The sequence below is a fragment of the Melozone crissalis genome, unplaced genomic scaffold (assembly GCF_028551555.1).
Source record: "Melozone crissalis strain CALT ecotype California unplaced genomic scaffold, PUWL_Pcris_2 ptg000057l_1, whole genome shotgun sequence".
Taxonomy (NCBI): Eukaryota; Metazoa; Chordata; class Aves; order Passeriformes; family Passerellidae; genus Melozone; species Melozone crissalis.
The window spans coordinates 8111521-8124242 of record NW_026535835.1 but is presented as its reverse complement, the minus strand read 5'-3'; the positions used below and the strand labels follow the sequence as shown (position 1 = coordinate 8124242).

Sequence of the window (12722 nt, the reverse complement as noted above, 5' to 3'; positions counted from 1 at the left end):
TTGGTTTGTTCAGCTGGAGAAGAGGAGACTGAGGGGAGAACATCCACCCAAGGGGCAGCAGGGAGGCAGGTACCAATCTCTTCGTTCATGACCAGTGAGAGGGAGTAGCCTGACGCTGAGTCAGGAGAGGGTTAGGTTGGATAGCAGGAGGAGGTTCTTCACCCAGAGGGTGGTTGAGCACTGGAACAGGCTCCCCAAGGAAGTGGTCGCAGCACCAAACTTGTCTGAGTGCAAGAAGAGTTTGGACAATGCTTTCAGGCACAGGGTGGGATTCTTTGGGTGTCCTGCACAGGGCCAGCAGTTGGACTCGATCCTGATGGGTCTCTTCCAACTCAGAATATTCTATGATTCTATTGCTTTCTTTTTTTTTTTTTTTTCTTCTCTTTTTTTTTTCTTTCTTTTTTTTTTAGTAGGAGTATGTAGCATGTGTTTTTTTTAATTGTTTTTATACTTTTAATAAGATTGTTCCTGAATGAGACACTTGAGTTCATGGTGGGACAATGAAACTGAAATTCTGTACCTTGTGTAAGACGCTCGCTTTCTGCCACGCTTAAACATTTGACTATGGATTGCCTACTCCATTTGATGTATCCAGAGCTATATAGTATAATCCTGAGTGTGATACTATATAGTCATCATGTATTGTATCAGTCCAGGTTCAGAAATGTGTGGTTGGCCAGTCGCAAATAGTTCTGTTTCACCTATAAACTTGTACCACCTCTGCAGGTGTGTGTAACTTTAAAGTGCATAACATGTTTACAGATGTGCCCAACATCTAGTCCTCCAACGTTCCTATTTTTAATTCTGTTGAGTCTCCCAACTGCTTGCCAAAAGTTGGAATTGCCTCCAGCTCCCCTGCTGAAGAGCTGGGATGTTCCTGAGCTTTAAAGTGTTGAACAAACTGGATAGTGGGGCTGGGAAAATGAAGGTGGAAGAAATGTTCTTTTTCATTTTTAATTATTTTTATTATTATTTTCAAAATTTGAAGGCTAATAGCAAAGTTTCCAGTTTGTTTTACTGGCTTTAAGGCTCTGCTGTGTATTTATTTGCCTTGTGTAGTCACTTGTCGCCTTAAGGGCTGGGTTCCATTAAAAAAAAAAAAAAGAAAAAAAAGAAAAAAAAATAAAACCACCCTGTTTTGCTTCCCTGGGGTCTGTGCTGTCCTGTACCCCTGCCCCAGGGCTGTGCTTGGGGCAGTGCAGGAGTGGAGCAGCACTGACCCTGCGCCTCTAGAAAGGTCTGAGTCTTGCTGAATATTTGAGGACTCTCATGTTGGCCTAGTCCAGTCTGTCACCTGAATAGTGAAAGAGATGCTGAGAGGAGCTCGGTTCAGCGATGGGTTGGGCTGGATTTCCCCTGATGCTCATCTCTGTGGCTTTGCCTCGCCAGCGGGACCCATCCAGAAACACCCTCGGCAGCGCCTTCTCTGCTGTATTTCTGCCCATCCTCTGTTCACGTGTCTGTCTGTCTGTCTGTCTGTCTCCATGAGCTCCATGGCGTGTGCTCAGCTCTAAGCAGTTAGGAATTCCTCTCTCTGAGCTCCTGTAGCTGCGGCTCCCTGGTGTTTCTGGGATAGACAATTGCCTAGAGCCAGGCAGGACCATGGAAGGAACTTCCTCGTGCTGTCGTGTGACTCGCCCTGTCGCTGTCTGCAGTCCTCCCCAAGTCCTCACACAATTCTTAACTGAGCACTTATTAAAAATATCTTAAGATTTAATCTGTTTTCTGATTATTTTTGTGTAAGCTTATAAAAAAAAAAAAACAAAAAAGAAAAAAAAAAACTGAAATTGAGCTGTGACTAATTTAGCACATTGAAATAACGATAAGGTGTTACTGCTATAAGTCTCATGTTTTGTTTTGTTTTTGTTTGACTCAAGAGTATTAGTACTGTAGCATAAACCAAATACAGCCTGGGAAGGGGAGCAGCAGCCTCCTGTCCTGGGTGTGCACCCGAGGGTGTCTCTGGGGGCGAGCATCTGACCTGTGAGGAGAGTGAGCGTGTATTTATTTGTGCCATTGTTTGCATTACACTGAGTAAAGAAAGTTTTAAATCAAAACCCCTCCAGTATGTCTAGTATTGGAAAGCAGCACTAAGGGTGAGATCATGACCTATTTTTTTATTAGCTATGAGGATACTAATTCAGGTTAAGGCTTCTCTCTTGTTTCTGTTCCCGTTGTGAGTCCCTTTCCTCTGGTTCCCTTTCCAGGCTGTTTGTTTGTTGGAATGAGGATTCCTGCACAGGCAGGGGCTGTCTCCTTTTTCCTCTGGTCATTCCCCACCTCTCCTCCTCTGCCAGCAGGTTCTTTTGGGTGTGTCTTGTACAGGGTCTTGTGTAATAGGGACTGGAGCATGTAGTGCCAGCCAGATCCAGCTTGGGATCTGCTTGCTTTTGGTGCATCATGGAGTGTTCATGTGCTCCAAGAGGTGCTTTAACAACTGCTCCATGACAGTGGTTTGGGGCCTTCAGTCTCTGCTCTCTCCCACTCCACCCAATTGGTGGATTGGCAAAGCAATGGCTTTCAGGCTTTGCTTGGAGTTTGGTTTTAGTTTGGTTGAGTTAAACCCACCTCGATCATCTGTGAAACCTGGTAGAAATCTCCTTTCTCTTTGACCAGTGGGTACCTCCAGGGCGTGGATTCTGTCACTAACCCACTTCAAACCTTTCTGAGCTAGTAAATCCCACTTTTTGCCTTTCATAGCTGCTGTGGACTTCTTTGAAATGTGGAAAGAAACCCAATTCTCACTAGGTTGTGAGTCCAGCGCCTGGGAGTGGGTGATGGGTGAGCCAGCTAGCTAAATGGAAAGGAAAATTGCTTCCTGCTAGGAAAAAAAATAGGGAAAAAAAGAGCTGGAAGTTGTGCTCCCAGTTGTGTGTGTAATTAGTGCTTTCACCTTCAAGGCAGTGTGACAATAACACCATGGTGTCCTTTCCCAAGTGGCCAGTGGGTGACCTCAGGGACATCTGGGAGTGATGGCGTTCACAGCCAGAACTGCCGGTAGTTTTCCTGTGTGTCCAGGTTTTGATCTTTATTTAGTAAATTGCTGTGGTGTCCCAAGCTTTCAGAGTATTTCTCTCTCATCCCTACAAGACTTTTCTGTCCGTCCATCAGTTGTGATTTTTCTCAGAGAGGCTGTTTACAAGGGAGCTGGTGAGGTTGGGAGGGGAGAGAACAAGGATTCACCCACTTCAAAGCTGCTGCACGTTTTCACACTGGTGTGTAAGGCAGGGACAAGGGCTGGTGTGGTGGAGTAGGCAAGAAAGCCAGAGTAATTCTGGCTTTGGCCACCACCAGAGTGTTTTTCCTTGTGGGAAAACCCTCGTGCACACAGCTGGGAAGCAGGAACCAGGGCTGGTGGAAGGAGATCTCCATGTGCTGCCTTCCAGGGATTACAGAGCTTTAGAGGTTTGCCCAGTACATGTTACACCCCAGGGTCAGGCTCTGCTCCTCTGCCCTGCCCAAGATCCTCTAAAGCCACAGGAGAGTGGAGCTGTGGATGTCTGGGGAGGTGAAAGAGCCCTGTGGTGGCCTCATGTCCTGGGCATGAGCCCATTCCCTGTGCTGGACTGGAGCAGGAGTCCTGCCTGTGCCCTCACCAGGGGATGCTGAGCTGGATTTATCTTGACTGTTAATCAGAAAGCTTCATATAACATGTCCAGAGCTCTAAAGCCATTTTGTAAGATAGCGGTGTCCCTTTTCTACAGCCTTATTAATGAGTAGAAGATCTTTAAAAAGAAGAAAACAAACAAACAAAAAAAAAAAAAAAAAGAATTGCTCATTTCTTTTTGTGGTATGAAACTTGTGTACTGCGAACTTCTGAACATTTAGCAAAAATACAACTTACAGTTTTCTTAAAAAAAAAAAAAAAAAAAAATCCCCAGCCTGTCTGCTTTCCATACAGTCTTTCCTCAGGTGCTAAATAAGGGTTCCAAAAATGGATACTGCTTTAGGAGTTCCTGCTTTATTCTTAAAATACATATTTTTTTGCTTAGGTGTTGTAAAGATATTTTAACAAGAATGTTGTTTTTTAAATGTAAATAAGATTGTGTCTTTAATTTTTGTTTTATCTCCTTTTTGTCCATATTGAATAGTCTAATTTTCATTTTTGAGAAGGACCCTCTTATGCCCTTCCCCTGAAGACATTTCATTAAGTGTTGCTGCATTTAAGAACGAATCTACAACTGTTCATTGTCTTGGATTAATGCTGCTGCTGCTGCTATAAGTAACCCTGAAAATCAAGAATGTGTGATGCACTTTTGTTTTTCGTTTTTGTTGTTTTGTTTTTTTTTAACATGACCGTGTAGTTCCTCTGCAGATAGCTGAACCCTCCTGTAACACAGCCACTAACTGGGGGAGTGTAGGAACTGGGGGAGCTGGGGTGTAGGACAGGGGTGGACCTGATTTTGGTGCTGACCTATGGGAATTTCTATGCAAACGCAAGCAAAGGAGAACTCTTTTAACTTGAGAGAACACTGTGCTTTTTTATTTTTTATTATTTCTTTTTCTTTTTCTCTCCTTCCTTTTCTCAAGCTGCTATTGGAAGGGTAGTGCAAATCCCTGAGGTTTTCAACTTCTCCTTCCTCCGTGGCTGGTGGTGCAGGAAAGGTGCCTGAGTAAATTGTAAGGTAGAAAAAACCTCAGTCAGCTCTTGTCTCGTCTCTGGTTTTAGTATATTTGTTTTCTATTTGAATTTATCTATAGAAGGAAATTGCTCATCTCTAAAAAAGCTCTTCTGAGTGCTTTGTCTCAATGTGAAGTTAACCAGCAGTATTAAGGATTGCATGGCCTCCGTCCTGCCCTTATCCCAGTGCTGGGGACCCACCAGCTCCTTCTCCACCTGGGGAGCACTCAGTGCCTGGGCTTGGATGTTTTCCAAGAAAAAAGTGAGGTGAAGCCCTCCACCCAGCCCAAACCTGCCAGTGAAAGGCTTAGGGAGCACTGGAGGAAGGTCTCACTGCATCAAGGCTCTGTGGTGAGGCACAGGCAGGTCCAGAACCTCTTCTCTTTGTGGGTCACACCTGGGCCATGGTGGGGGATGTGTACCCTGGAGGAGGAGTTTACTGGAGGGGAAAAAGGGATTTTACTTGACTATTTATAGAAGATCCTTTAGGAATATAAAGTACCTCTCTGCAAAGTGGGGTAAGAGTAAGGAAGGTCTAAAGTCGTGTAGGAAAAACACTTGGGGATTACAACTGCCTGGAAAATAGTCTACAAATACATAGGCCAGAGCTTTCTGCCTGTTTAGTTAGTTTTTTCCTTTTCAGACAGCGTTTGCTCTTTTGCACACCGAGGTGTGTGTGTACATCTGACTCAATGTGCCTTGCATGTGTGCTTAGTCTTTCTGGAGAGAGGTGGTGGGGTGTGAGCTGGGGCTGTGGCCACGAGGGCCACTCCCCATCCACAGGGTTCCTCAGTGTCCCAGTGACCCCTGGGATCAAGTGAGAGCTGGACTCCAGCCTGTGTAGTGGCTGTCTTAGTTTGGGGATGATGTCCTGTGCAGTGGCACCTGTGACTTCAGAGGGGAGTGGGAGGGAGAGAAGGAAAAGCTGCTTCACTCTTCTGTGGATAAAAAATCAGCATTGCCACGGTTCACCCGCAGAGCCAAAACAAGCTGAGGGCTGGAACCGTCTTTGCTGGAGTTCAGGCTCTGTGTGGCACCATGATCCCATTATCCAGGGGATTTATTCCCCGCCAGGTTGTGGCTCTTGTTTCTGTGGGGTTTACAAGATTTTTTTGTAAAGGAGAAGTCAACGCGCCTTGCTTGAAGTTAACGAAATCCAAACGCTTGTGTTTGCAGTCAGTGACTCAGAACTCTAAGCTGTGCAATTCTGGGTTCTCCATCTCCTGCCCCAGCGTGTGAGAATTCTGTCCGAGTCTCTCTGTACTTCTGCCACAGTAAATGTGAAAGCTTGCTTGCATTATTTTTTAGAAATGCATTTTGCACACTCGGGTTTCGCTGAAGCTCCGTGAAAAGGTTAGCTTGAAGCAGATGAATAAAGCTATGCACATGTTTTGAAAGTTTAATTTGTGTCTCATTACCAGAAGTGACTTATCTGCCCTCTTTTGCATTCCTGTGCTGTCATTGCCTCCATTCTCTTCACCATCTCGGAGGGTATGATGTAAGGTGACAGTTCTTTGCTGACAGCTGTAGCAAAAAACTGGCGCTTCTTGATTTTTTTAGTAGCCTTTCTCTCTCCTTTGCTTTTCTCTGTATCTCTCTGTATAGCTATATAAATATATATATTATTTTTTTATTTTAAAGAGCCTACTTTAGTAATTGAATCGGAGGGAGCGGGGTGTGCTGGCTTGTGTCTCAGATACACTTTGTGCTGTCAGATGAACCAGTGCCCTTTTTGTCTCCGGGGAGAGCGTGCTGGTGGCACCCAGTGGTGTCCCCATGGGGACAGGGAGCCCCCACGCCAAGCAGCTTTGGGGAGGGGATGGAGACCAGTCCACTGCGCTGCAGGCCGGTGGTGTGGGCAAACTCGAGGCTTCTAATGACAAAATGAACCAAGAGGAATCCTACTGCTGTGTATTCCCACTGTGAGGCAGGAGGGACGGGGTTCCTCACTATCCCGCTGCGGGGCTGGAGCGGAGTCTGGGTTCCCTCCAGCCTCAGGGGTGAGAGCTTTATTTTGATTTTGTTTTCACGTGTTAGGTGCATTGGGTTGCAGGTATCACCTCTGGAAACATGTTGCTTAGCCCAGAGCCTGTGTGCGGGAGAGTCGGGATTTTGTGATGGGAGAGGGACCCTGACAGCTTTCTCCTCCTGTTCCCTTCGCCATGGCAGAAATTTGTACTAACTTGACAGCTTTTTTTCATACAGAACAGGGCTGCTTTTCTATCTACCATCACACGTGTACTTACACACCTTCAGCGGCTTCCCAGCCTCTGAAGGTCCTCAACTTGTTTACTGGGGGGGACTGACGCCCCTCTCTCCCCTTCCCTGAATATTTCAGTGTTAAGGGCGGTGCAAAACACGACCGCGCGCTCCGACCGCGAGCCGGGGCTGGAGGGATCCTGCAGGCAGAGCCGGGCAGGGTCTGTCTCCTCTCCTGCCCCCTTCCCCGTCGATAAGTTCTCATTTCGTTCCTGGTTTGTATTCAAATCTCTGCGAGGGGTTGTGCTCTACCTGCTCAGGAGCTGAATTACCTCTGACCTGCGGAGAGGGGCAGCCCCTCTTTGGTGTCCATGTTGTAGTGTGCGACCACACGGATCAGTCAAGGTAGTCTTTGTTTCCTTCTCCCCTCCCCGGTAATTTCTGATTAGGTGAATGCACTCGGTGTGCCCAGCTGGAAAAGCGTTTTCCCAGTGGTGAGAGGGTGGCTAGAGGAGTTTAGTGTAAAACCTGCTGTAGCTGTGTCTGGCGCAGCCCCTTGCGCTGGTGTGGGTGATGTCACGGACTGTAAGGATAGGTAATGTCCATGAGCTGTAATGGCATGATGTATCTTTACCAATGATGTCATACTTCACACTAAATGTTTAAAAAAAAAAAAAGAAAAGAAAAAAAAAAAACAAACAACCTTACCTGAAATTTTGTTTATTCTGCACCAACAGGTCTTCAAAATTTATCCAAATTTTATTATTTTATCAGAAAAAAAAAGAAATTTGTGTAGATCGAATACGTTAAGACAGACAATAAGTGATGTAAATTGTTGAATAAAAATTTTAAAGTTTGTGGGTGTCAGTGTGACTTTCTTTGTTGCGTTTTCAAGGAGCAGCCTGGGTTTGGGGGTTCCCAGAGGCCTGGCAGTGCTGGCCATGGAGCCCAGGAGCTGTGTGTACATAGGTGGGGTGGCTCCAGGTGTCCTTTACTTTGTCAGGGGAAGGAGAGGGCAGGGAGAGAAATAAACAAAGGTGTCTGTGCAGCAGTGGGGGTCTGAACCTCCCTCAGTGTGAGCCCCACCTCACTTCAGCCCAGCTTAAAATAAATAGGAAAGAATCTGCTCCTGTAATGGGGATTTGCAACCTCAGTCCCAAACACGCCCCAGCAAACACACACCAAGCTGATTTATCTTTTTCTTTCAGTCACATTTATTGGCAATTGTGGCAGTCGGTACCGTTTTGGGAGTGTTGTTCCATAAGCAGTGGCAGTACGAGAGGGGGTGGTTATTTCGGGAGGGGAGTATTAGCACCAAGAGGGAGCCGGTGAGCTTTCGAAACCTTTGCAGAGATGTACTGGGAAGTGAGGAGCTACTGCTGGACACGCCTGATGGATTGGATCTGGGAGGTCTGGGCGTGTGAACCCCACTCTCTCCAGTGCTTGTAGTCTCCACCGTGGTGGTCAAACTCCAGGACGTACTGGTAGCCACGGTACCCGGGATACTGGTAGCACACCCAGCTGGAAGAAAAGGACAAAGAGGTAAGCAGGGGGGTTACAGGGTGTCCCCGCCGTGGTGGCACAGTGGTGGCAGCTTGTCCCTGCTGCTGCTGTCACTTACGCGCCACACTGGATCTTCATGGAGCCCACTTCGTTATTGGCCCAGCCCATGGCCTGCAGCGAGGGGTAGTCATCAGAAATCTCCCACTGACGGCCGATGAAGTTGTCTTTCTCAAAAATGGTGATCTTGGATTCCTTGTGATTCTGTGGGGGAGAGCAGGGGGTGAGGGGGAGGTGCTGCTCCCTCCCCAGCGTGGGTGGGAATGGCAGGGCTGTCACTCCCTATGGCATTACTCAGAGGGTGCCTGGACAGGGAGGTGTTCAGACCCTGGCTGGTTGGAGTTTTCTGGGTGGCTGGGAGGTGTCAGCTTTACCACAGCTACTCTCAGGCTGGCTGTTCCCTACTCTGGTCATGTACAGCTAGCCCAGAAACTCCCTCCAAAGCTTTAAAAAACAGGACAGAAAGCAAACCCTGCTGGGACTGGGGGGTGAAGCGCTGAGCCTGCCCCTGTGTTTTCCCTTCCTGACCTCCCTGGCGTGGCCTGGGCCGTTTTCAGGGGCTCAGAGCTGGGTGGGACACTCACAGCGGAGCAGACGGGGCGGAAGGACATCAGGCGCTCGATGTGGTAGGCATTGCTGCCGCTCCAGGCGTCCCAGCGCGGGTACTCTCCCCTCTCCAGGATGAACTGCTGCCCGCAGAAGCCGGTGTGCTCGTAACCGACCCAGCTGCAAAAACAGAGCCAGGGCTGCCAGGGCTTCCTGCAGCAGCTTGGGGCATCCTGCTGGCAGCTGGCATTACGGGCAGGATGTAGGTGCAAAAGGGGAGGTTGGGGTCTGGCCTCTGCCCACAGGTTGGGAGGAAAGGAAGCGGTGCTGGATGTGGGCAGAGAACCCAGGGAGGGTGAAACTGCCTCTGGTGCTGCAGAGGCACCCACAGGGCATCCCTGGCTGCAGTGGGAAGGGGGGAGATCCTGGGGTTCATCCTGTGCAGGTGGCACTTCCCCCTGGCTGCTCTGTCATCATTTATACAGACCAGCATCACTTCAGGATGCCCCAGCTGCCCTTCCTCCCAAAGGCCTCATTTCTTATTTGTTTCCCAATTACAACTGACATTGTTGGAAAGACCTGAATTCCTGATGCCCACAGCAGGCAGGGCCCATCTGGCTCTGAGCAGAGAGCAGGGACCTATGGCCTTTCCCCTTTCTGCCTCCCCCTCTTGCTGAAAACAAACAAGAAGAGGTGAGTGGGATGCCTCCACCCTGCAGGACGCATTTTGCAAGCCCTGGAGCTGCCCACACAGCACCTGCCTGTCCCCAGGGTGGGGATGTCCCCTTGAAGAGACTGGGGACAGAGCCACAGGCAGAGCAGGGAGGCAGAGCCTGGGCTGGGGGTTGGAAGGTGAGTGGGAGGGGCTGTGCAGTGCATGGATCCCCAGCTGATGGGGTATAAAGGGTGCTGAGGGGGTCGAGGGTTTCCTGCCACTGACCAAACTGAGCCCCAAAGCCATGTCCTGCAGCCAGCCCACCCTGTGCAAGGTGAACAGCCTGATTAGGAGCACATCAACTGGAGCAGGGAGCTGATTAGAGCGTGAGCACGCACGCTGCTGTAATCCCATTAGCATTACACGTCCTAAAGATAGCAGCACAAATCTGTCTCGTCTGCTCCCGCCCCGGGGGGATGCGCATCGAGGGACGCTCCCGGCACTCCGCCCCTCCGAGCTGCTCGGGAGGTGCCCTGCCTGTGCCAGGGAGGATTCCCGTGCGCACGGAGAAGCCCAGCTCTGCTCCCCGCCCCTCTCAGCACTGGAGAAGCTGCGGGAAGGTTCTGTCCTGGTCTAGGAAGCTGTGCAGTGGCAGGGAAAGCACAGGGCAGAGCAGGGCTGGGTATTTCTCTAGGGCTGGTGCTTCAGGACAGGGATCAGGCTAAGCCAGGCCACTGAGCACTGACCCTCTCTGCATCCTTGGGCAGCAGCCCTGCTCCAAACCTGACTGGTCCAGCCCTGCAGGAGGCAGTTGGGGTGATGCCAAAGGTGTTGCCACTGTCCCCTGGCCCTCTCTCTGTATCAGGGCTGCCCAGGACGGGCTGCTCTATCCTAGGATCTCCCATGCCTGGCTTCCCTTGGCTGTGGTGCTCGTCGCCAGCCAAGCAGAGCGGGGACAGCTGGTCCCACTCCGCGCTCGGGCACCCCTGTCCCTGCCTGGGAAAGCACCCCCTCCCCTGGCAGCTGGGTACTCACGCGCCGCATTCCACCTTCAGGGAGCGGATGTTGTCGAAGCCGCATTCCATGATGTTCGGGCAGGCCGAGGTGAACTCCATCCTCTTGCCCTGGAAGTTTTCTTGGTCGTACACGGTGATCTGGAACGGAGAGCGAGCTGCCGAGTTGGAAACTGCCCAGCAGTGGCCCCGGGCAATTCAGCGCCTCTTGGGAGAGGGACGGAGGGTGGCTCCGTCAGGGGGAGAGCCAGCGGAGGCTGCAGGGGCACCCTCTGGGCCGGGACAGCCCCGCACGCTCCGCGTCCCTGCACTGCCGGCCCCGCCACGCCCTGCCTTGGTGCCGGGGCAGCCGCAGGCCGGGCCCCGCTCCGCTCTCCTGCTCACCCCTGCGGAGATCAGTTCCCGGGGCAGCGCTGCCGTCCGGAGAGAGGAGCGGAGCCGTTCTGGGACGGGCGGGTGGCAGGGCTGTGGCTGGCGGTTCTCCCGGCCTCTGCTCCGAACGCTCTAGGGCAAAGAGGGTTAACGGGGGAAAGGGCAAGGGGCACCTCCCTGGGGGCTGCTGATGTTTTCCTCTCCCGCGACAGCTCCAGGCTTCGACGGGAGGCTCCTTATTTGTGCACGGGATGCTCCTCACTCGTGCACGTGTTTCTCCTCTCCCTCTCGGCTCCCTCCTCGACCAGAGGCCGTGGGGCTCTTGCCAGACCGCTTGGGGCTGCTGCCCACCTTGCTCCACAGTACCCACTGTCTGCATGGACAGGGGAGGGTGAACTACAGCCGGTGGCTTTTGGGGGCTCTGTAACTGCTTGTCAAGGGATGGCTGGTAAGAGCAGGGCACAGCTGGCCCAGGGTGCTGTGAAGAGCCTTATGAAAAACACCCGGGAGATATTTCAGCAGGCAGGAGGCACTTTCCCAGGGGTGCCTGTTTCCTGTGCTCATCCCTGCCTTTCTGCTCCCTGTGCAGCTTTCCTGGCCCCAGAGGATGGGCTTTGCCCTTCTCCCTGTTCCCTACCTGCACACATACAGGGACTGTGAGGACGTACCTTCCACGGGCCCATGGGAACAGGCAGAGGGTTTGTCTGAGCCATCTTTGCTGCTGCTGGATCGGTGTCTGGAGAAGGAAGGAAAAGCCGTTTTTACTGCATCATGTCCCTGTGCATCCCCCCCCCGCGAGGCTGGGGACAGCTCTGTGCCTACACCCACAGTGCCAGTTCAAGGACAGCTGCCCCACTGCTGGGGACAAGCCACACCAGCCACAGGGAGACCCTCTTGCCAGCCCCAGGACGGGGAACAGGACACAGCAGGGAGGACACATCCAAAGCAAGGTGCTCCCTTCTCACCACTACAGTGCCCCTTCCCTCCTCCCTGCCATGGCATGGAGCCTGCACTCCCACCAGGGCATAGTGCCCAATCCCCCTTTCTCCTTCCCCGGGGCCAGACCACCACTAGGAAAAACATCCCTGAGAGCAGGGGGCTTCAGTGGGCACGGGCTGCCCTGTGCCTGGCAGTGTCCAACAGACCCGCCTGGTCCCCTCTCCCTGCCCGGTGTCCCCTGGGAGGCACGGTGGGCTCCCACAGCCCTGGCTGATGGTGGGAGATGCCAACCATGCCGGTGGGTGCCGGCAGTGGGGTGCCCTGCTGTAGAGGGGCTCTCAGCCCCCCTGGCTGCCAGCGGGGACATGTGAGCCTGTCTTATGCCACGGAAAACAGTGACAGTCCCTCTGGGTGTCTTTTGCCACCAGGCAGGAGGAAGGGTGCCTGCCCAGAGGGCTGGCAGCAGAGGGGTGAGGTGGGAGAGGTGCGCATCGGTCCAGGACTCACCTAGCTCAGGCGGTTACTGCTGCTTCGCCCATGTAATGTTTGCCTACTTCAGCGGCTCAGCTTTTATAGGGTACTGCTGGCCGGGAACCGGTGCCAGCGTTTGCAGAGCCGTCAGCACAATGCTTGCTCTGGCATTGTCCTGCTGATCCCAGGAGATTTCAGCTGCTCATCCCCATGGTCTGAGCCACATTCTTAGGGAAAAAGAAAAAAAATTTGATAATAAAAAAAAAAAAAATAATCGGGGCGGCTGTTTGCACAGATAATCTTGGGCACAAATGACTCAACGATTTGACCGCGCTGGCATTTTCCA

General features: G+C 51.5%; 1 protein-coding gene across 1 annotated transcript; it reads right to left on the bottom strand.

The window, feature by feature from the left end:
* Positions 1 to 8193: 8193 nt before the first annotated feature.
* On the bottom strand, positions 8194 to 12444 carry CRYBA1 (crystallin beta A1). The gene is given in 8 exon segments (XM_054287358.1): positions 8194 to 8341; positions 8442 to 8584; positions 8965 to 9106; positions 10617 to 10735; positions 10979 to 11098; positions 11635 to 11702; positions 12413 to 12425; positions 12427 to 12444. Coding segments are annotated over 8 exon segments (771 nt in total).
* Positions 12445 to 12722: the final 278 nt, after the last annotated feature.